The sequence below is a fragment of the Ahaetulla prasina genome, chromosome 4, assembly GCF_028640845.1.
Source record: "Ahaetulla prasina isolate Xishuangbanna chromosome 4, ASM2864084v1, whole genome shotgun sequence".
Taxonomy (NCBI): Eukaryota; Metazoa; Chordata; class Lepidosauria; order Squamata; family Colubridae; genus Ahaetulla; species Ahaetulla prasina.
The window spans coordinates 99,660,784-99,685,740 of NC_080542.1; the positions used below are offsets into that span (position 1 = coordinate 99,660,784).

At 33.3% G+C, this 24,957-nt stretch overlaps 1 protein-coding gene across 5 annotated transcripts in view; it reads left to right on the top strand.

The window, feature by feature from the left end:
• The window catches only part of SATB1 (SATB homeobox 1), a 113,641-nt gene that overhangs the window by 81,544 nt on the left and 7,140 nt on the right, over nucleotides 1-24,957 (top strand). For 4 of the 5 annotated variants that reach the window (XM_058183456.1, XM_058183457.1, XM_058183458.1 and 1 more), the window contains 2 exons: nucleotides 22,822-23,025; nucleotides 23,605-23,700. In XM_058183456.1, the coding sequence (XP_058039439.1) occupies nucleotides 22,822-23,025; nucleotides 23,605-23,700 (300 nt within the window). The remainder of the gene's footprint in view (nucleotides 1-22,821; nucleotides 23,026-23,604; nucleotides 23,701-24,957) is intronic. The other variant, XM_058183459.1, reaches the window with a different exon arrangement.

Here is a 24,957-nt window from a genome sequence, read left to right on the forward strand (position 1 = left end):
GCCATATATATTGTGACATGGAAGTTTCTTATTTGTAAAGCTTTTTCTTCTCTCCAGTCTTGCACATTGATGGATGCTAAATAGAATCAGAAGACATAAGGCAAGTTTAGACAAATGTGGTATAGACTCTTGCTTTCATTAGCAAAAGTCATATCAGCGCTTTCATTAACAAAAGCTATTATTGATCATTTGAACAGCATAAGTCATATAAATACAAAAAACAAAATCACATTGTGTTTAGTTAATGCCATGGTATTGCTTACATTATGAAGATATATATTACCTGGTATGAAAGTTGATGATACCGTTAAGTTTCTATGACAATCTATTCATCTTGACCTATCGCATTAGATAATTGTAAAAAAAAAAATAGATTGTCTGGCATAACTTTGTTATATACCTGTTACTTTGGTGTAACATCCTACCATTAAATCTATATTCAAAACCATCATTTTTAACTATTTTTCATTCCTTTAATATAAGGGAATTTTAAGAAATAAGCACAAAAGAAATTTTCTATTTATTTCTACTTTATTGTAAGCAGTTAACATTATAAAAATTACAAAATTTTTGTAATAAAGAGCTTTTTTATATTTTTCCCTCTTGCTGATTTAAAGCAGAAATATGGCCGTTCTAATTGACACATAACAGTTGAACTGGGACTTATTTTTCCTATACCTCTGTTTTTGTTTTGGGGTTTTTTTTCTTGAGCTGGGCTAGAACCATCCATTTAGTTTTTGAGAATGCCCTTGAAATCTGTATATATCTCAGTTTTTATAAACAGTATACTGCTAAACACTGGTCTTTTGCTTGCAGCATCATACTTTCTTGGTATTTTTTTAATTAAAAGAAAAATATATAATAATATAAAGCACCTAAGAATGTATTGCCAGTTCTTTTGATACCTGTACAAATTACATTCAGTTCCAGGATTTTGTACAAAGAGATATCTACAAGAGGGAGTGACTGATACAAATAATACAATTTTTGTAATTTTCAACAAGGCATTGTGACTTTATCATGGCTTCAAACAGATGAAAATATATATGCACCTATAGCAAACTGTTTATTACAATACTATCATATTCAGTACCTGAATAACAGGTACTGTTAAAAACAACATAACATACAATATTAGCATTTTATTGGCACTGTTCTTTGTGGCTTGCATTTGCTGAACGAAATATAAATTGCGGGATCCTTGGTGCAATCTGAGCTTGGTGATTTTCATTCAAGCTGTGCATAAATTGTAAAGCACTGTGAAGCGGTATGTAAGTCTAAGTGCAATTGCTATTGCTGTTTCATTACCAAACTAGGTAACATAATCAGTGCAGTTATTGATGATGTTAGCTGATTTCATAATGAAATATCTTCAAGAAAACCATCCAACTCAGAGAGCACTAAGAATCTCACAGTTGAACCCAACAAATACTTTATCAGAATAGAAATTGTAGTTCAGTGAAGACTTACATTGTATATACTTAGTCATTCCATGAGTGTTTTAAATTGTGAACACTTCATTAGAAACATTCAATATTTTTCTTTATATAGAGTTTATTTGTAAAAACATGGTTAATTAACCGTTTTCAAACATTTACCCTCCTTATGTAATTGTTGGAGAATGTAATTGTCCTGATTTATTTTTCTTTTTTTCTCCCAATTCAGAGTTATACATATGCGTAGAGAGAGAGAGAGAGAAAGTATATTCTTACACATTTTTTTCTTAATTCCCATTCAATGATTCATATACATCAAAATGGAATGTACATTCTCACGCTAACATTTTTTTCTGATCATACTCCCACTTTAGGCTTTTCAGTTCATAACTCAGGTTTCAATATTCAGGGTTGAATGTAATTTTGAGATATTTGGATTTAAATTTATTCTTAGTCTGTGGGAGACCATGGCCAAGCAGAAATTTGCTTTGAGCACTGTGTGATGGAAGCAGAAATAAATATGTCCAAGGTAAATGTATGTGGCCCCAAAGTGCTTAACATTTTTCCCCTATGCCTATAGGACTTACCTGCTGTAATATTAATAACCTCAATGATTAATGTAATAATAGAGAAAACAGGTCATTATTGAAATTAAAACTAATAGTACAAGAATTGGGTCTCAGATATTTCATTCAATTCTTAGTATTCCAAAGTAAAATAACATAATATTGGTCAGTTGGCCTAACAGAATTAATTAAGATATATTAACTACATAATAAATGAGTAGTTAGTCTGCCTTTTTGACATTAGAGTAAGAACATAGTCTGAATTATGAAATAGTCAGATGAACAGGAAGGCAGATTTAAACTTAGCTACCATTCATCTTTTGATTTTGGAACACATCAGAGCTATGCAGGAATTAGGAAAAAATCTCTAGTGAATGAACCTAGATTGAAATCTAACATGTTTATTTGCATGTAAATAAAAAACAGATGGTGCACTACTACTTGATTTGCAGATACTGGGTGGTATAAATTAGCATACAGTTTTGGGAATGCTTTGCTAATGTAATGGGACAATGTCAAGTTTTGGTAGATCACAGTTTTATACTGTGTTATATTTTGCTTTTTTCTCACACATTTATCAATATATAAAAATCTGATTACCGTGTTTCCCCTTAAATAAGACCCTGTCTTATATTTTTTTGAATCCTGAAATAAGCACTTGGCCTTATTGCCATGTGCACAAAAGTCCGATTGGGTTTATTATCAGGAAATGTCTTATTTTGGGGAAAACGGTATTTTCTTTGGTAGAGCAGTTTAGAAGTTTGACTGACTCAAGGAGGTAGTGCTCATCTCTGATTCTCAGCCATTATCTGAGAGATGCTTTGGTCATCGTGTGGCCAACATGAAAGTACGGAATGCAGTAACCTTTCCAACTGAAGCATAGTGCCTATTTATCTACTCATGTTTGCATGCTTTCAAACTGCTCGGTTAGCAAGAGATGAGACAAGTAACAGGAACTCACCTCATTGCATGGGGTGCTTGAGTCTCGAACTCGGCCTGTCATTTTTCCAACTCACAAGCCAGCATCTTTAACTGCTGGGCCATTGTCCTTTATCATAGGATAGTATAAGATTTTCACAAGTCTAGTCTCTCAGCAACTTCATGATATTAAAACAAACTGTGAATTTTAAAAAAAACCTCTTCTGGAAAAAGAGAGATTAAACCATAATGTGTAATGTTTGATATTCTGAATAGATCTTTGGTCTGAAACAACATTACTTTTTTAAAAAAATTCTGTTAAGGAAACACTTTCACCTTTACACTTTATATATCAGTTAAATATAATGAAGTAATATTAATAGAATACAAGATACTGCATTCATTAAGATATTGATTGTGCCTTCTTTCTATCTCTGTCTTACAATACCTCATGATAAAATGAGCTCACAGAAATTCACAATGATGTACATAGCTGTTCTGTAACTCCTCAGGCTGCAGTGTTGCCTCAGTACCTCTGTTTCAGAAAATCAGATCATAGGCTGCATGCTGTCATATAATAAGGTGTCTGATCCTTATTACCAGTTTGTTGATGCACAGACTCCTTCAAATTGACCATTGCAACACATGGTTTCCCCTGAAACTAGCTGTGATAATTAGTGTGGCTCTAATGAGACAGAATGTCACTGATCTTGTGCTGAACTGTTGAGTATCGACGCTACGGATGGCAACTGTCATAGCTTGCCATCTGTGACAGAGCCTGGCATATTCTGTTAGCAAGGTAGAGCATGCTTAGTGAGTTGATTTGAAACAAATAGTTTGTTGCCTGATCAGAAAAAGCTGTGATATGGTAAAGGAGATGATATTTTTATATTTCCTGTTTCTGTTGTGCTAAATCAGTCACAAAAAAATGCTAACTAATCTATTTCAATTTACAATTAGAAAAATATTTACAGATGTTGTTTCACATTTTTGCTGTTTGTAAGGCAACAGTTCAGTTGCTTATTTTCATTTTTAAGTGAAAGGATTAAGTAGACAAAAATTATTTAATAAGATAAAAAATTGTCACATTTTCTTTTTATTATTGAACCAGATAATCCACACTGAATCCTTGATGTAAATGAATAATTTTCTCTCTTGGAGGAAGATTGCCTATTTTTGTTTTTTTATATACATGCAGTGTGTGTGTGTGTGTGTGTGTGTGTGTGTGTGTGTGTGTGTGTTTCTACCCCTTCACCAAAGAGATAGCCAAATAGAGGTTCCAAATAAGCAGGGAATTGCCACTGTGATATATATACCAAATGTATCTAAGTGTCAACAAAATAGAAAGATTATTTCTGACAGAGAAACCTATGCTTATTGGCTGGTGTTGTTCTTAACTGAAATACTGGTCACAAAATTTGTAGAAATGGAAGTCCAGCACCGTTTATCATTCCATGATGCTTTGTTGCTTTTTATTTCCTCTTCCTCTGGCAGACCACACAGGGCTTGTTCTGAAGAACATTTTCACTAATCTGATCAGGCAGCCAAATACGCCGGGAAAACTGCTTTAATGATCCCACTAATTACCTCAAGTCAATATGAACTGTATTATTAGACTGAGGGAAAATATTCCATTAGGTCTCCCCCTTGGGAGTTTCTCCGCTTTGTGATGTCACTGAAGCCTTCGCCCTCTTGCTTGTAATTAATTTTATTTACACACGCAGGCACGCACAAGGTCACACCTGCACAACCAGAGCTGGCCAGGGAGCTAGTAGCACTCAGCCTTAATCAGATCTGTCATAATTACCATTCTGCATGTTTCTGACACACGCTGTGAAATATTTCAATTTAACTGCCGCTACCAGCACAACCAGATGTAGTGCAAGTGTGGCTGCATTGGAAATATTATTCCTCAGGATAAACTCACTCCTCCTTTTTTTCCTCCGACCCCCTCTCCCTTTTAACAGCTAATGTGGCACAGAAGCTGATGTATCCTGTAAATCTTGAATGCAGCGCTAGATTGATAACAGCAGATTAGACAGTTTAACCACAAACAGCTTGTTCATTTTTCACAAATGAAAACCACATGTGGTGCAACTAAAATTCCAGGCCTCTTTTCAGTGATAGTTCTTTTTCTAGTTCCTTTGTTATTTGAGGTGTATTTTTTGTCACATAGGTTGTAAAACCCTGACTTACACACACAGAAATAATTGTTATCCAAGGTTCTAAACTTATTTATGGTAACTACATTTCATTAAACCTGTAATACAAAGTCAGTCAGCCAGCTAGCCAGGGGCAAAGCAAAATATTCATGAGATACTATTTTGTGTGTGTTATCACCTTAACCTACTTTTAGAAAATAACCTGCAGGATCATTTTATAAAAAAGCTCATCAGGTTGCAACTATATTTCTTATTTGCAAAGATATATTTTGTCAAAGGCTTGGAGAAACCCCCCTAAGTGAATTTTTACTGAAATAAAATAAAGATTGATGATACATCCTTTGCAATTTGGGGAACTCATAAGAAACAGTAAGTTTTGTGATTCAAAAAGATAAAAACCAAAGATACAAGTTATCAGCTTACATAATGTTCACAATGATTCCTACCACCTATTGCTTAAATTCAGCCATGCTACATAACTGCATTATATAAATATACCCCAAGATTTAATATTGCTTTCTATCCTGAAAGGAAAAACTCTACCATGTTTTCTAAATGTTTTTGAGTTAAAACTTTAGCAATATATTAAATATGAAAGCATGAAAAAATCTTATATTATTGAATTCTTTTTTTTAAAAAAACGTAAAATAGTTATTAAATTAAGAATGGACAATAGTATTTTCATTGTTATACTTTTTAAAAATATTTCATAGGGTTTATATCTATCTTTTTCTACTTGATGTGAAGCCAGTCTAAATAGTTTTCCTTGTCTCAGTTTTTCTCCATAACAGCATTAAGCTGAGAGAGAATCTCAAAATCACAAAGTGAGTTTCCATGACAGAGAGTGAACTTGAACCTGGGTCTTTCCAATTGAAGTTCAGCACCTTAGCACCATATTTCAGGTAATCCTTGACTTACAACTGTAATTGAGCCCAGAATTACAGTTGTAAATCGTGCTTGTCATTAAGCAGGTCATCACGTATTGTGCTCAATTTTACAACTTTTTTTGCTGCAACAGTTGAGTGAAAGCGACCTTCTTTTTCGGGTCCTTCATAACTTTGAATGGTCACTGACTAGTCAAATATTGAGGAATATCTATAGTATATTGTAGTAGGTTAATGATTGTTTTACAGTTGAATTGTAAATAAGTTCTTGCTTTTTAATAATAATAATAATAATAATAATTTAATTTTTATACCGCCCTTCTCCCGAAGGACTCAGGGCGGTGAACAGGCAAATAAAATAATACAATATATTACAATAAAACACATTTTAAAAAACTTATTCAAAATAGCCTAAATTTAAAATACTATACAAAATATATATTAAAAAAAAAAACCCAATAAAATCCATATTTAAAAACCCTATTTAAGCCTATTTTATACTCAGCATGTATGTATGCGTGTGTATGCATGTCTGTGCATGTTATGTGTGTGTAAATGTATATGTCGTGTCCCACTCCTCCGCTGACGGCCGGGTCAGGAAGTCCGTATCAAGTGTGCCTCTGCAGCTCTGCCAAAGTCCTATCAGAGTTCTCAAGGCAGGCAGGAGACCAGGAAGTGACTTCAGCAATCCAAGTTAGACTTTGCCTGACTCAGAGAATGCCAGAAAGCAGATCCTTTATATTGGCCATGGGGTGTGGCTCCATGACTCAGCACTTATCCAGGCCTGCCCCTCCCTTCCTTTTGCTGACATCGCCTCTCTATTCTCCAGAAGCGAGGATCTCTCCAGCCTCTAGCTGTTGGTAATCTTAGCTCATGACTGGCTTCACATTCTTCAGGCTCACATGCTGTGGGGGAGGGGTTTAGTTGCTCTGTTTGCCTGGGCATGGTGCCAGGACTGGGGGCTGAAGGCACGTCAGGCCCTTCGTCTTGCTCGGCCTGTCTGGGCATGGTGCCAGGGCTGGGGGCTGGAGGCATTCCAGGACATTCTTCCGAACTATCAGCATCCGGCAGGAGATAGAGGGGCCCAGCTGCAGCAGGGGGAGCGAGCGAGACACAACAGTATATGTATATATGTGTGTGTGTATTTACATATATATGCATACGTATGTGTGTATTTACATATGTGTGTGTGTGTATTAGATTAGAACAGAACAGAACAGAACAACAAAGTTGGAAGGGAGTTTGAAGGTCTTCTAGTCCAACCTCGTGCTCAGGCAGGAAACCCTGTACTATTTCAGACAATCTCTTTTTCAAAATTTCCAGTGTTGGAGCATTTACAACTTTTGTAGGCAAGTTGTTCTACTGATTAATTGTTCTAACTGTCAGGAAATAAATGGCCCAGAAGCTCATCTTCACTTAACTGTCACTGTTTATGACAGCCTTCATTGATATGAGGAAAAAACACTTCATATATTCCTTGTGATTCTCTCTCCTCACACTGCTCTGTTTTGTTCTCCTGCACTCAACATTAAATCAAGCTAGCCAATCAGAAAGGAGTGAAGAGTCGTTCCTGGTAATAAACAGAAATTTGTCTCCTTCTAAGCCAACAACAAAGTCTTTACCCAGCCTGCCAAAAGTTTAATGGCCAATTTGTTGACTCTTCAGTTATAAGCTATGAGAAATGGAATAAGAAAATCCATGTTAGTCTGAGAAAAGAAAGACCTCCTGTTTCTCTTGGTTCCTTTTTTTCTTCTGTACATCTGGTACCAAGTTAGTTGAGTAAGAAGAAAGCAATTACTCAGTAACAGTACATGAGCTGGTCTAGCTTAGTCTTTCCCTTCTTTGTAGCAGCCCTTACCTAAGATGATCTTGGAACTTTTGCAACACCTGTTTTAACTTCATAAAATAGGGTAGGATAGGGTAGAATGAAATGGAATGGAATGGAATAACAGGAATAGAAACTTTAGTGAAGTCAAATATAACTTTGGAGGATAAGATATGATAACTATATTATATAAGCAATATCAGAGAATTTTATTCTCAGATTCTGTTTCCAGGAAAGATTATTGCTGGAGTTCTATTTATTTGGGAACTCCTTGTGAATTTTTCCTGGGTGTTCTGTTGGCTACAATACACTACAGAATGCTGATCCTGGGGCATATGGAAACTAGCAAGATAACTGAAAAACCCAACTTTCTCTAAAATTAGAACAGCATTTTTAGAGCTAGATTTAACATGTTCCCATCAACACTCTTGCAAAGCAGGTAAAACAAAATACCATAGCAAAGTGAATATGTACATGTGATAATAAGAAAGTTGAAACATCTTATGGTTGATTCTGCTGCAAATTTTACAGAAATATTAGATCAATATACATCCTTCCCCTAATAAATTTCTAAGGAGACCAGACAATTTTTTACATGAACTTCTACAGCTTAAATCCTGCCATCACCCATGCAGTAGCTAAATGTTTGCTGCTGCAATGAAAATAAGGCAAAACTGATTGTAGGAGTCCTATTTTCACTGATGACACATTTGGTTATTTTAAATAATTTTTGGAGGATATTCTGGTGTGTAATCTTAATATATTTTAATTTATTACTGAATATATGATATTGTTTTAATAATATAATAGGGATGTTTAAAGTACCCTGTATTTGATTTACTTACGCTAGTCAATATACAATTGTGTTCATTTCCTTATTCTGATTCTACTTGTTACCTTTTGTTCCTTTTTGTTTGTTTTGTGTTGCTGGTCATTGACCTAATAAATATTACACAGAGAACAGTGATTCAGCTATCATCTGATTTGTACTTATGAATAAAAGTTACCTATGGGATTATTTAAAATAAAAATATAGATACTTTTACAAGTTTTGTTGGTTGGTTGGTTTGTTTATTTTGATATAGCCCAAAATACAGATCTGCTAGATTTTCCAGTGCAAGTACCTGTGAGAACTTGCAAACTTTTCAAGGACATTCTTATCCATTTTATTTGGATACTTATATTATGAATTATATAGTGGCTTTGTTTAAGTGGCTATACTATATATTTCCAAGCCAGAGAAGATATCTAAGGATACATATTACAACCAGTTTTAAAATGATAATAGAGGTAGTACACTTCTTCAGGTTATGTCACGGTAATTTTTTGCTAAATTGTACAACAAAGTTGCTGTCATTACCAGGGAAAAGGTTAAAGGGATGGCATGAGTAAGAAACTTTGCAATTGCTTAGGGCCAATGTTCCAGGTTGATTTTTTTTAGCTTTAGCTTTTTAGTTTGATTTTTTATTACCCCCGCAATATTTCTCTTTGTGTGGAGAAATTGATAGCAGAATTCAGTGCATTCCTAAAAACTGAAGTCAGCTGAATAGATTAAAAATGAATTGCATCAGTTTTAACAATACACTAAGATCACATGCAAAAATAACTAATAAAATATTGTGTCAATTTTTATAACTGAATATATAGATTACTAGAGCCAGGAAATTCCATCATGAAAAGACTAATTAAGCTTTGGAATTTTGCAATAATTAGTGAAGCTATATTTAATAAGCAGAAGTAACAGGTGATCAGAAGAGAGGTAATAATTTCATTCCATAGAAACCGATTAGTTGATAACTATGATAATGTAGGTATTATTGTTGTATGTTTAAAATATGTCAATAAAAGTTACAATTATAGTAAGATGCTATAGGAGGAACTATTTTATCAAGAACTAATTGAAACTAAAATGAAATGTGCTTGATTACATACATTAAAAAAATTTGTTTTTCATAATAATTTACATCAGGAAAAATGTAATAACAAAATATTTAACAATATCTGAAAAATATAAAACAAAATGTCATACTCTTGAAATGTAACATTCTTAAATCGTTGCTTGGTTTTGAAAATACAGTATAATATGGGCTCATTGCTGTTCTCTGTTTCTTCTCACACAGATTCCTTGTAGAATTCACCTTAATGGTGAAGTATACTAAGATTTCCCTCATAATTAAATTTTAAGTAAAGATTTAAAGCAGAATTAAAAATCCTGATTATGAAGGAGTATGATTAATCTTAATACTAGAGAGCTATTATAATATATAACATGGAAGACTTGGGGGTGAGGAAACATTCATAATCGTCCATCGTCTTAAATATTTATAAGGGGGTAAAAAGTAGGTGTTTTTTTTAAATCCTGCCTTTTTATTTTTATAACTCACGGTTGACTAATACTCCATTTTTCTCCTATTTTCCCCATAATAACAACCCTGTGAGGTATGCTGGGCTGAAAGAGAGTGACTAGTCCAAAATCACCCAGCTGGCTTTCATGTAATTATTTTCATATTTCAACAGAAGCATAATGACGGTTTTAAACACTTCCTTTAAACCCCAGCAATCTGTTTTATGATATGAATTACAACTTTTAATTTAACATTAAGACCTGAATTTATGACCTGACAGATAATTTATCTTATTTTAATTTTAAAAACCTTTTTGACCAGTATATTTTTGCCTATAATTGCAATTTTCATAGTATAGAACCACGACAGTGAACCTATGGCACACATGCCTGAAGTGGCACGCGGAGCCATGTCGCCTGGCACGCGCACCATCACCCATTCATCTTCTTGGTTTCTGGCGCACATGCACACGCGATAATCAGCTGGCCTTTGTGCATGCGGCAGTGCTGGAAACTTGAAGAGTTGGTTTTCCTTTTTCCTGAGTGATCATGACGTCAGCCAGCGGATCGTTGCACGTGCATATGCGCCAGAAACCAAGAAGAGGAACGGGCGATGCCATGCATGCCAGGTTTATTCATGTTTAATGAATAAAGATAAATAATAATAATCGACACAATTCAGTTGGAAAGAAGGAATGAAGGACGGCTATAAATGTGAGTACCCATGGTTAATCATTTTGTTTTTATTACATAAGAATACAAGTTTTAATACATTGTATTACAACAGATAATATATTGTAACAGGCAATGATTTTAATTAAGAATTTATGAATGGCATTTATTCTACTGGATAGGTAATTTAATGAAACCTAAAGTTAGAGAAAATAAAATAAATAAAATAAGTCAAAATAAGTGTAACATTATTTAGGGAAAATTTTATTTTGCCTTAATGGTCATATTTTCCAATAATTTAATAAAATTGGAGAGGTTTTGTTCATACATATTTCATCTATAAAAATACCAGTAATTCTATATATTATCGTACTAAATTATGATGAAAAGAAAATTAGATTTGTCTTTGTACTCATGCTTTCAGTAGACTAATTTTAAAAACGTATTTTTTATGTTTTGGTACCATTTGGTAGAGCTAAAAACCGGTTCAGAAAAACTTTTGAAATTCTTTCCAACCTGTTTACCAGCAGTATCTTTTATTTGTGTTTTTTTTAGCATTTTTTAATCCCGTCTTTATCATTTTATAACTAACTCAAGGCAATGAACATATATAATATTCTTCTTCCTATTTTCCCCACAATTCTATGAGGTGAGTTGGTCTGAGACATGGTAACTGGCCCAAAGTCTACCAGCCAGCTTTTATGCCTAAGGCAGCACTAGAACTCCTATTTCTATAGGAAGTCTTCTGTATATTCTACTTCTGAAGAAGTTGTGTATGCATATATAACTGTACTTTCTCAAATGGGAGTAATCAGGCTGTGTGCATATATTTTGCTTGTATGCGTGTCTAGTCAGGGTACGTGGATACGTATGGCCTATGGGCATATCTTTCTGCACTCATCTCAGGCTCTGTCTGGTCCAGGTGTGCACTGAGGACAATAGAGTGGCTGATACTATTCTGCTCTAATCAGCAGCATTCCAAATAACTATCACTCCCATATTGCTTGGTGATTTTTTTTTTCTAGATTGTTCTTCCCCAGAACCATTGTTGGATTTTCTGATCACACTAAAATCACACTAAATGTGATTTTATATTCAGAGGTCTTGCTGATTGAAAGCACTCCAGCCCCCTACAGAATTTCTTTCTAACATTCCTTTCTTTTAAAATAAAATTTGGAAAATGAAAAAATGGTATGTTATTAACACTATATTTATAAATTTATATTTATAAATTTAAAATTTATATAATATTCTATGCTCAGTTACCTGAAAGAAAGCTCCATTAAGCTTAAAACTTCTGAGATTTTGTTATTAGGCAAAAATATTTTTCTGAGAGGCATTAATTGGTTAAATTAATAAATTTAATACAAAATATTTTATTATCCTAATAACAAAATCCTGCATATATTTTCTCAGATGTTTTATGCTCAATGGAGCATAGAATATTGTATAAATTTTAAATTTATCTTACATGTAAATATAGCATTAATAACATACTATTTTTTCATTTCCCAAATTTTATTTTAAATGAAACAAAATTTTGGGAAAAATATTAATCAAAATTGATATTTGATCTATCTTGAATCAAAAGCAGCTTTTGGGCTCCATATGAGATTTTTAATAATCAAATGGCTTGATTATTAGTACATATTTGTTTAAACAAGGTTAGTTATTATTTTAATGCTAATGTAAAAATATTCATATTGTGCAATGTGAGGAATCTGAGTAGGAATAGGTCTTGTTAAAATGGTTCTTTGTGTAGTTGACCTTCACAGTTCAGTTATGTGCATTCTTTGCAGTTAAATTTAAGATATGTCCATAACAAAACTCTCTTGTATTTCAAGGTTTGCAAATGGATTCTTTTTGTTCAATGTATAAATCTCAGAGAAATGAAATTAAGCTGATGTTTTATTATTTGAGTAAACACAGTTAGTGGTTCAGATGTATATGTGTATCAGTCAATGTACTGTATTAGGGTTTTTTTCAGCCTCTCCTTCCTTTTCACATCACATAAAGCTATCCTTTGTAAGTCAAGAAATTTTCTGCAGGTTGCCATGAGATGAAAGGTGTTGAGTGGATGTATTCTATTAAAAGATAAGAAAACAAGAATTGATTGATGAGGATGACAAGACAGATGATCTATTTTGACATGGAGCAAAAACTACAAATTTCTGGATTGCTTGCAAACTCCATGATAGCTTTGGACTATACTCTGGCCCAGATGCTAGTGCTTCAAAGATTGAGTGACATTGAATATCAGTCTGAAGTCAGCTTTTTCATATCTCTAGAATCTCCTACATTCAGATTCCTGGAACCCAGCAAATCTTTTGTAAACTTGCTATTAATTGAGAAATGATTTTTCAAGACAAGGCACTAGATGTTTCCTTCAGTCCTTTTATTTGGCAGGTAGGCCAAAATCCTTACATCCCAGATCTGTGGCCTTACGATTCTATTGAAGTTGAAGTAACACATCCTTCTACAGGATCAACAAGGTAACACTAAGTCCCTTCTTTCTGCAAGTGCCAGGAAGAATGGACAATTTCTATAACTTATACTATAAATTTACCTCTATTCAGATTCAAATCCTGACATCACTCACAGATTAGGTAAACTTGTCACTGCAATAGTTAAAACTAGATGACATTTAATTTCAAACTAAACCTGATAACTCAAATTCCTTGAACCATTTTATTTTTCTTACCCTTCTCTTACTTTCTCTCCTCCTCTTTTGGAGCTCTAAATTATATTATAATAAATATGTAGTAACCAAATAAGTAGAATCAATTATATTCAAAGTATCCCAGATAGAATGTTTAATTAAAACTTTTAGATAAATAAAATATATGATACATACTTTATTTATCTAAATATTTTAATATATCAGCATTTAAATAATTAGCAAAATGGTTATTAAGAAATATACCTTTGTACTTACAGTAGTATTACTGTAATATACAGGTATGTTACAATACCTACCTTTATACTTACTTAGCAGTTAATTCTTGCAATTTCCACTGCCTTACATATTTAAATGAAGTCTGGTATTCCGGTTCTAAACAACTTTTCTTCCTCTTTTTTCTCTCTTGAGTAAATTGTACCCTTAACTATATTCCACTTCCCTTTTCATCCTGTAATGTTGTTGAATTGTATCTACATCTGGTCATTGAGTATAATAAAAAAAATTGATTTGATTTGAAACCAAATAGACATGCAATGCATTGGGAGAGCCTATTCTATGACAAACTTTAATCCTCTTTGAAATGCCTAAACAAAGCTTCTCTGTTTTATTTGTCTTTCAATGTCCATCTACTTCTCCTTCAAATCTTTATACATTTTTTCCTATATTTATTTCCCCAATGCAGCTACCCTCTCTTCTTCCCCTTCCCCTTCCCCATCCCATCCCATCCCATCCCATCCCATCATCTCCATTTCTATTTCTTTATATTGTTTTGCTTTTCTGCAGATAGGATGGAAAGGAATGTTATGTGCATGTATGAAAGAGTGGGCTGTGTATATAAAAATATACCTGCAACCAGATACAGGATAAATTAATTTTATAAATAGGACATAACAATAATGAGTAGTTATTTTTAATTGGTGGTTATTTGACCACATTAATATTAAACATTTTTTTGTTATTAATTTGGCTTTCTTTGAAGTATGGCTTCTACTGTATGAGTGGAGATACATATAACATACATACAACTAAATAAATATGTTATAACAACACATTTACTGGGAATACCAGGATAAGTTTCAGCTGAACTTATATGGAAGATATATATGATACATGATTTTTGTCTGCAGTATGTTTGGAGGTTGATCTTAAATTGTTTTCCTTTGAGGTAGATGCAGTTCTTGTGTTAAGTTGAATATAAACTGTTAAAGCTTTGGATGCAATTTTTAGAGCTCTCAAGAGTTACTTGAGATGTAATAATTTCTGGCATTTCTATAACACTTTCAAGTACCCCAGATATTTCACGTACACTGTATCTAATTATATCCTTGTATCAAAAACAGAAAAGGAATATTGTTTCACGTATCAAAGAATGGGTTGTTGCAGGTTGTAAAATATTACTCTGTTCTTAATGTACCTAAAAGTATTAGCTGTACTTCAAAAAATATGTACCAGCTAAATTACAAAAAAGTAGATAATTCAGTATATAATACTGAAATATAAGCAGGATGCTGGGGATATTTTTATGGGAAGAATATTTAAAACATTTCATTTTTCCAATCAGGGCTGAGGATGGACAGTTGCAGTTTTCTTTATTCAACAAAGGCACAGAGGTTTAAATCTGCAAATTCAGTAATTTTTGCTGGTTTTGCAACATTTTTGTATATTTGTAGTTGTAATCAGGAAAGAGCAAGTAGAACAAATGCTGCAAATGTATGCAAATGAGAGAGAAAGAAAGATTGTGCAAATAAAATGGTATCTAATATAAGGGAATAGATAATTTAGGCGAACAATAGCTCAAATTTAGATAATTGGAATACAGCAAAAACTAGAAATCTCAAGTTTGACTTGTTTTTTTAAATCTTACTGGAACAAAAACACAAAGTTGGAATAAAGCTAATTATGAGTTTTAGAAATATATTTTATATAACTGTTTTAAATATACTGACACATTTTTTTCCCATTCAATCAAGTCTGATTCTTGGTGATTTTTTCACTGTCTCCTTTCTAGGACTGATTGAAGGTAGCTGGCCCAAGGTCCTCAAGCTGGCTTTGTATCTTTGACGTGGGACTCAGTTTTCTGATTTCTAAACTGATGCCTTAATCACTACACCAAACTGACTCTCTACCCAATATTATTTTTATCCAATATTTATTTCTACATATTGTTTATAGTTGCAAGGGGCTCAGTTGGCTAAGACTCTGAGCTTGTTGATCGAAAGGTCGGCAGTTCAGCGGTTTGAATCCCTAGGGCCGCATAATGGGGTGAGCTCCCGTTACTTGTCCCAGCTTATGCCAGCCTAGCAGTTTGAAAGCACATAAAAAATGCAAGTAGAAAAATAGGGACCAACTTTGGTGGGAAGGTAACAGCGTTCTGTGCACCTTTGGCCTTTAGTCATGCCAGCCACATGACCACGGAGACAGTCTTGAGACAGTGCTGGCTCTTCGGCTTTGAGACGGAGATGAGCACCACCCCCTAGAGTCAGGAACGACTAGCACATATGTGCGAGGGGAACCTTTACCTTATTGTTTATAGCATCTGATCAATAGATCATATTATAAGGTCACACTTGTCCAAATATTGGTGAGCATTTATGCTACAGTACACTGTAACAGTTGTAAATGTGAATAAGTAGCCAAGTGCCTGAATTGTGATCATGTGACGACAGGGCTGGTAAAAAGTCCTAACTTCGAGGACAGGTCATAAATTACTTTTCTGAGGCCAATAATAAACAGTGGTCATAAGTTGAGGACTATTTATGTTATCACATTTGCTTAATTCCTGATGAATTCATAGACCCATCTGTGGCAGGCAAGACCTTTCGTGTCTGCTCATACAAATTGACAGCACATTTAAATGATCCTTTTAAAAAGACACATCTTTTTCAATAATTTGGGTAAACTGTTTTATTTAGATATCTATTAAACTTGCTTCCTCTGTCCCAATTATCTATACAAAAATGCATTCAGAATATCAGCTTTTTTTCTTATTGCCCATATCTTGGATTCTTTATTTGTAGAAGCAGTAAAGGAACAATTTGATATTGCGGTTATTTTGATCAAGCCTAAAATTATCCTCTTTCAAGATGAATGGTGATTTACCTAACGAAGAGTAGCACTGGGCCAATTCTTGGGAGACTCATAATTACATTGCTAAAGCCAGGTACTCTATTGAGTAGGGCCAGCCACAGCCATCAATTCACTGAATAGAAGCAGGCCCTTGTTTGAAGAAGCTATAACAGAACTGCTTGAACCAAAAAAAAAAAAATAGTAGTTAAAATTTCCTCCAGAAATGGAGCTACAATGCGATAGTACTATAGTGACTATTTCAGCCACATTCTGATAATCCTTTTTATACGTATACTGGAAAGGTCACTATTATGTTTCGGAACTCTCCATTTATAAGAAGAAACTTTATCTGGATGGCCATAGAAACATATTGTTTTTGGGAATACTCAGCAATGAAGAAAGTCAATATGGAGAATCTTTCTTGGAATGCAGGTTTTTTTCTCTGAAAAAAATGTATGCCTCTATGACACACACATATGATTTGCAGTATAATTCTTTTCATATCTACTCAAAAGTAAATTGCACTGAGTTCAGTACAACCCCTAATTTAGTGTATGTAGTTGAGATGGGACATATTTGCCATCTTTATATTACTGAATTCCAACTATCAGAATCTCTCACTGATCATTAAGTTAGTTGGCTTTGATGGCAATTATTTGGAGTTATTAGAAACATTTGGAGGGCAAGAAATCCATAATATAAGAGGATTTGATCCTGGAGATTCAGGGTTATACATCTAATATATCTCAAAATTATCTGTTAGGTCTCAGCAAGTAATTTGATGAGGCACTTTGCACATGCAGAGACATGCAGAGTATTTCCCAAGGTCTCCATGATGGACTTTCTGATATTTGGGCTTTGGAAGAGGATTAAAAACTGTTAATGCCAGAGATCCAAAGGGCTGCTTTGAATGTATTGCACATCCTAATTGTATAGAGGAAAGGTTTACAGTTAAATATTGAAAGCAGAATTATTTTATTATTTTTAACTAGCATGTATTCTTTCATTATAAAGAAGTCTGTAGTAATGGAGATTGTTTTAAGAACTCTGTAATATTTAAAGGAGTTAATATGAGAGAGAGAGAAAAAATCAAGGCAAACTTTTTTATTTCTGGACATGAGGAAGGGGGTTCTGATTAAATTACAAGTTTATTAGAATGAGATATAAGACAGTGCATTTTTTCTTGCCCTCAGCTTTAATGCCTTTAATCAAATAATGACCTTCTGGAAATAGTTAATTTTAAGCATTTGGAAAGATCAATACCACTTTGCCACCAAAAAATGGCCCTGATGATGTGAAATTTGATGTATTTAAAGTACCCTTTTAACCTAGTAAATAATTTAAAATGCTTTCAATAATCTTTTGCCACCATTATGTATCTCATTGTTAAAAGTATGGCTCTCAAAGTATGACCAATCTTTTGATCTTGGAGATTGGAGCCCAAAGCAAGTTCAATGAGTTTGCTTTCCTTACATACTTATGCAATCCTCTACAAGATTTATTAGAGAAGAAAGTGTGTGTGTGTGTGTGTGTGTGTGTGTGTGTAAATGATAGATAGATAGATAGATAGATAGATAGATAGATAGATAGATAGATAGATAGATAGATAGATAGATAGATAGCAGTCAGACAACAGACAAATGTATAGAGTTTTAACAATTTTTAACCTGTTTCTCCTTTTGGTGTAAAGGTGAAAAATTAGGTGACTAATTATTTTGGAAGTCCATTTTATCCAGTTTGTAGAACACTGGTATGAAATTATGTTTGAGTGTCATCAGTTTTCTAAATGGGAAAAATTACCCTCTATTAGCATGTTTGTGGGCAGATTAAAAACAGTCTTCATTAGCATAAGGAACACTTACTGATTCTTTATGAAACTAGAAAATTATTTGCTGAATGATAAATTGCTAGCTTTACAGTTAGTTGTTGTTGACAATGAGCTCATTCAAAATGCGTATTGCAGTTTAGCCTACAAGACTGAATTCCTTTTTACTCAGAACTACTGCTTAATGGATTATGTACTTAAACTCTGTTCATACTACATATGAAATGTAATTCATGCTTTTCATGAAAATATTTGTATCAAATATCATGCATATTTAGAGTGATTTCTTTTAATACTCTGTGTTTTTATGATATGTTACACTACAGAGATACAATAAAATGCATTCGCATATAATTTTAGAAAAGGAAAAACTCCCATAATACGAAGATTAGGAAGCATGAGTTAGTCTTTTGAATTTAATGGAGAAATCTTATTACATCATTTGAAAAAAAATTAAAATAGGACTGGGTACCCAAACAAAGAGCAATGCTATGTTTGTTGCTAAACATTTTAAGCATATGTAATGAAAGTATTTGCATTCTAAAGAATTAAGGATTAATTTTACTAGAAAGTACATAGGGATAGTGCTATCCCATTGCAGCCATGGTTAGCTTGAAGATCTACCCGCTTGTCTTGTCTGTCCAAATATCTTTATCCCTGGTTTTAGTGGATTAGGTTATATTCTATGAAGAATTCTATTACAATAAAAATTAAAACCAAAAGCTTTATTCATGTTTATTTGGACAGCATTATTCATTCTTAATAATTTATAAATCACATTTTGAAGGGGTTCTTTTGAATGCAAAGCAGTAAAATATTTTACCAAAAAAAATTGAAACCAGAAATTTATAGCTATTACAATAACAAGATACAAAAGGTTACAAATAACACTACTCGTTTATTTTTATTTTTTTTAACATCTGATATAATTTCCACTGAATTGTTTGGCAATTGATTTTCTGTTTTAAAATTTTATGTTTCTTTAATAGCATTCTTAAGGGGGGGGGAGGGAAGCTTACCATAGTTGCCTCCCTTTCATTTTTTGCTAACTGTAGCAAGACTTACATATGTCACTCAGCTACTATAAAAGTGCACAGCAGTTTTTCCTTCGTGGCAGATGGATTTTAAACTTGACTTCTCAATAAATGTAGGTTTACAATACATAACTTTACAGGATTTGTGTTGTATATAACAGGTTTGAACACATTATCTCAGAATTCATCTACATGGCATTTTCAGCTTATCCCAGGCCCCATGCCAGTATCTTAAGTAATAGGGAGAGAGTGTAGTGATTGATAGCAGCTAAAGGCGTGATTTTGAATAGAAACAAAGGCTTTAGAACAGAAGGTGTCAAATTAAACTTTGTCAGTTTGAAAAGTAGTAACATCCTGAAAGTTCATCTACATATTTACATGTGACTAATGTTTATATTTTGCTTTGCTTTGCTCCTTCTTTATATGCAGTGCAATGCTGCCTGGCAGGGTTGCTGCACAGCAGCGAAGGGTGTTCCTACTGTTGTTTTAGGATATATTTTTCCAAATACATACAAGTCCTAAGGGCAATCTTCCATATATGTTTTTATATACCAATATAGACGGATTTTTAATGAATACGTAATTTTTATGGTGAAACCCGCACGCACACATATACATTTCAGCGATCATTCTGGATTAAACTAGCCACTCTTAATAGTAATGCATTCACTTCTAGCATAATTCCAGTTGTGTAGGCCAAACCTTTCCGTTTTGATTTTACCCAAATGAACATGCTCCCAGTGAGAGATATCTGACGCATGATGCATTTTTCATAAAGTTACGAATATTACAAGTTACGTATCTGCATTTTCATTTGTATTGTTTGTTGAATTTGATTCCTATTATAAATAAAATAAAAATAAAATTTGCAAATTACAGCTTGATAAGAATTTTTCTATTAAGCACATTAAGCAAAAAGGATAAGGATGGGATGGGTTTCTCAGAATTAATAAAATAAATATGCTAAATAATTGTGGAATAAACATATTTGAGGAAAACATTACAAATACATTGTTTTAGATTTAAGATGCAGAAATTCTACATCGCTTCATTAAAATATCATTTTAAAAATTCAATATTATTTTAAAATATAAGCAAGTTAAGGATAATTTACTTTTTATAATGAAAAAAAGATTTTGTGTTTTAAATTTGGGTTTATATTTTGACAAAAAGCATTATATTTTAATCTTTTAAAATTACTAGACCACCCTAGAAAAGCTCATCAGACTGTATTTAAATGTGCAATTTATCACACTATTTGAGGCGGTAAGGAATTGGAAGTATTATTTCAGGGCAAAGGTTAATAGCCAAATACTGGAAATGTTTTATCAGACATAGATAATTAATAAGGATATGTTGACACTCGGAACACAGAAGTGACAAAAAGACCAAAATACTTTCTAAATGGATAGATTTTGTTGTGGGGTTGTTTTTTTCCTGGATTCACTTTTTGACTCATGCAGACTGTGTTAAGAAATTAGGTTTGATAATTTCAAAGAATATACTGAAAAAGGGTTTTATAGATAGATATATCCCATCTATTTATTTGATCAAATGTATCTTTGCTTTAAGATTTTATCCACTAAGGTTGAAGATGAGGCAGAATCACATGTTAATTTTTTTATTATCAATTACATAATGCCCTTCACATATATGCTTTTCACAGGATAACATAACTGTGCTGGATATTTGTCATTCAAGATTAACAGGAATCAATCCAAAAGAAAAAGTAAAGCACAGTGTTCTACTATTCCATGAAACATTTCTACCAGGCAATCTCCCACTAAAACTAAGATATTGAGAGCATATGCATCAAGACAAATTCCTTGTGTGTTCAATCACACTTGACCAATTAAAAAAAAATTCTATTCTATTCTATTCTATTCTATTTACATTTTTAAAAACTGCATTCCATATTTATGATATTTAGCAGTTCCCAGGGTCTTTTCAGTGGTTGCCCATACAATTTATCACTGTGTTTTATCTACAATTTACAAACAACCTAAAATGTTTTATACTATCAATAAAAAATATACTATCAAAATTTCCATCACTTTTTGTTAATGGTTGTTAGAGTTTAATATGTGGATTAAACAGGATTTGTTCCTGTGTTTTAATTTTTTATTACATTGTAAACTGTCTTAAAGGTTTGGTCTTCATAAGTAGTATTTAAAAATAGAGAGTTAATGTTAACAATATTTTTAAACTATTCTATAGTTAAAGCATTCTAGAATTTAAAACTAAATTGCCATGGACAATTATGTATCATTTTCTTGTTTGTCTTGAGGCATTTAGACTGACAAAGCTAAACATTGGTGTTCTTTGTCATGTTTGCTTAGTTTAAATATAAAAAAATGATATTGATATAATTTAAGACGGCATGTAGGCAATTGCTAAACTGTTAAGCAAAAAAAATATCTGTGCATCTATTTTAGAAGCAAATTAGCATTTGCTAGAGTTCTCTTGGGACAATCTTTTGGCATACTTTCAAGCTTGCTTTCTACTAAAACATATCTGGGTTAAAGCAGGTGCTTTTATAGTACATAGTTTGCATGGATATATGCAACATGGTTCAAAAATATGATCTTGTTCATATAATGCTTAAAATCATAAATTTAATTGGCAATTTTTTTTTCAAAACCAGAAGACTGAATTGGCTAGAACAGTATCAACAGGTTTTGATTTGTCTGCAGAGTCCCTCTGAGCACTCAACAAGAAAGAGGATACTCTGCTCAGTAATGTTTCTTCAAATAGGTTCTGTATTATATGATTAATGTGAACTTGGTCTCTACTCAGGTTAGATATAGGATACATTATCTAATTCTGAATTAAAGAATAACATCATGATTTTTTAAAAAGTAATATGGGTATGGTGTTTTCCCCGATTATACAGATATAGACTTATATTACCCCGTTTCCCCCAAAATAAGACATCCCCTAATAATAAACCCAATCCGGCTTTTGAGCGCATGGCAATAAGGCCAAGCGCTTATTTCAGTGTTCAAAAAAATATAAGACAGAGTCTTATTTTGGGGAAACACGATAGATAAAAATCAGCATTGTAGATACTATAATAGCAATACAACTATAGAACTCAAATAGCAAATTCTTTTTTCTTGTATATTTGAAATAATGATGTGCTGTAGTTGCTTTCTCTTAAAACAGTTCAAAGTTATTCTTAATCTAGATATTTGTATGCAAGATAAGTAAAAGTTCATGATGCTAGCTTTATAAACTGAGATTTTGCCTATGAACTGTCTATAGGATTCTCAAGAAGAAGAATGAAGTGAGATTGGGCAAAGATGTACATTTTGTTCTTAGTTTATTCACTTTGCTTCCAAGGAAAGTGCCTTTTGGCACCTAAATTTTTGATAAAGTTATCTAATGTTTTGCTGATCGTTGTCTTAAGGGCTGGCTCTGTGAACTCTTGCGTTGGAAAGAAGATCCCTCACCTGAGAATAGAACTCTGTGGGAGAATCTGTCAATGATCCGGAGGTTCCTCAGTCTTCCTCAGCCTGAACGAGATGCCATTTATGAACAAGAAAGCAACGCAGTTCATCACCATGGCGACAGACCTTCTCACATTATTCATGTTCCAGCAGAGCAAATGCAGGTTAGTTTACCTTGACCAATTCAGTTTAGGAGTAAGAAAAAAACAAAACAATTTATTCTTAAGAGAAAACCATTCTATCTCTTCTTGTTTTGTTTAATAGAAATATTTTAGTATGAATTAAAACACTCATGTTCAGTAGAATATGTGACTTTTTTTCTCAATGCAAAAGCATTTGTAAAAATTAATTTTAGAAGCCCTCTATTGGCAGGTTTTTTGTATTGGGTTTCCAAAGTTCTTTTTAAACTTAAAAAATAATGGGCATACGTAAAAGATGCTTAAAAGTGGGCACACTAATAGAATAATGTGAAGCATTTTTCTTTTCCAGCACTTTTTATACCAGCAATTGGGTGGATAGCTAAAAGCGATGACATTTTTTTAAAAAATGGTGCACGTCTATCACATGTAGTCATAATTCATAAATGCATAATGCTTAGTTATTTTAGGTGTCATGGCTTTAAAATAAGTTTAAAGATTCATTTAAGCAGAAAGAATAGGAATAGATTTGGCCCAGTTTTCTCATCCTACTTACCCTCAGTTTGAAAGTTAGGATGAGTCAATGTTTGTTTGTTTTTCCTTTAGAGCCCCTCTCCCACCACCCTTGGGAAAGGAGAGCATAGAGGCGCTTTCTTACCTGGCCTGCTGACCACTGGACCTTGGCTGGGTGCTGCTCCTCAGGTGAGCTGGCACAAGATTAATGTGTAGGAGAGATATGGAGAGGTTTTAGAACTTGATCCAGCTGTTTCTTTCCATTTATAAACAAATCAGGGTAAATTGCCTTTTTTAGGAATGGATGAGCCTTAATTTTATTTTAACCCAGCCTGACAATGTATTTAAAGGGCGAGTTTTAAATACAAATTATAAATAAATTGTGTCTTTTTTAAGTCCATCCTGTTTAAAATGTGGGATTGGACTTTTTTTCTCTCCTTTTCTATAAGTAATGGATTAGTCACTTCAGTCATTTATTGTATTATAAAAGCTATTTATAAAGCTTACCTGAAAGTAATTTATAGAGTTTTTTAGAAGTTAGCATAACTGTGATATTAAAAAATAAAACAAATGAAGCAATTGGATACTGGTTGATCAAAATTCTAAAAGTGAAATAGCTTACAATGAGTGATTTAGCCAAAGATGATAAACAAATAATTTTAGTACCAAGTGTTACTGCAAATTCCTGGAAATTACACATTTGAATACACTTACCACATGTAGAAATAAAATCTCCAGCAATTATCCAGCAATATATTTCCAAGATTCGTCCAATCTGCTAATAAAATTTTATTGACTTTTGTAGGTAAGACTAAAATTTGCAATCTTTAAACATATTGTTTAAAATTTTTAAAAATGAATCCCTATGGAAATTAGTAGCTACCAGTTCTAATCATGTATAGGCACATTATTTATTTAATTGTGTATTTTTTATATCCCACTTTGTTCTTGAGGCATTCAGTTTAGTGGTATAAATTAAAACATGAATATCAATTAAAATTATAACTAATCCAACTCAAAAACCAAGATAAAAAAATCCAGAATTGTCTCTCTTCAAGTACTAGCATATAAGTATAGCCAATAATGCAACATGAGACTTTGATCCTCCTGTTTCCTGAGGATCTGTCTCACGGCTCGACCGAAGAACTTGTCGCTGCCTGGGAAACGGTGGCGGCAGGGGCTTTGGATCGTGTCGTGCCTTTGCGGCCTCTGACCCGGCGCCATTCTCGACCAGCTCCTTGGTTCTCTGAGGAGCTGAGAGAGATGAAGCGCCGGAAAAGACGCCTAGAGAGCAACTGGAGGGCCAACCATTCTGAATCTGACCGAACACTAGTACGGTCTTATGTTCAGGCCTACTTAGTGGCGATAGGGACGGCAAAGCGGGAATACTTTTCTGCCCTTATCGCATCGGCAGATAACCGTCCAGCCGCCTTGTTTAGGGTGACC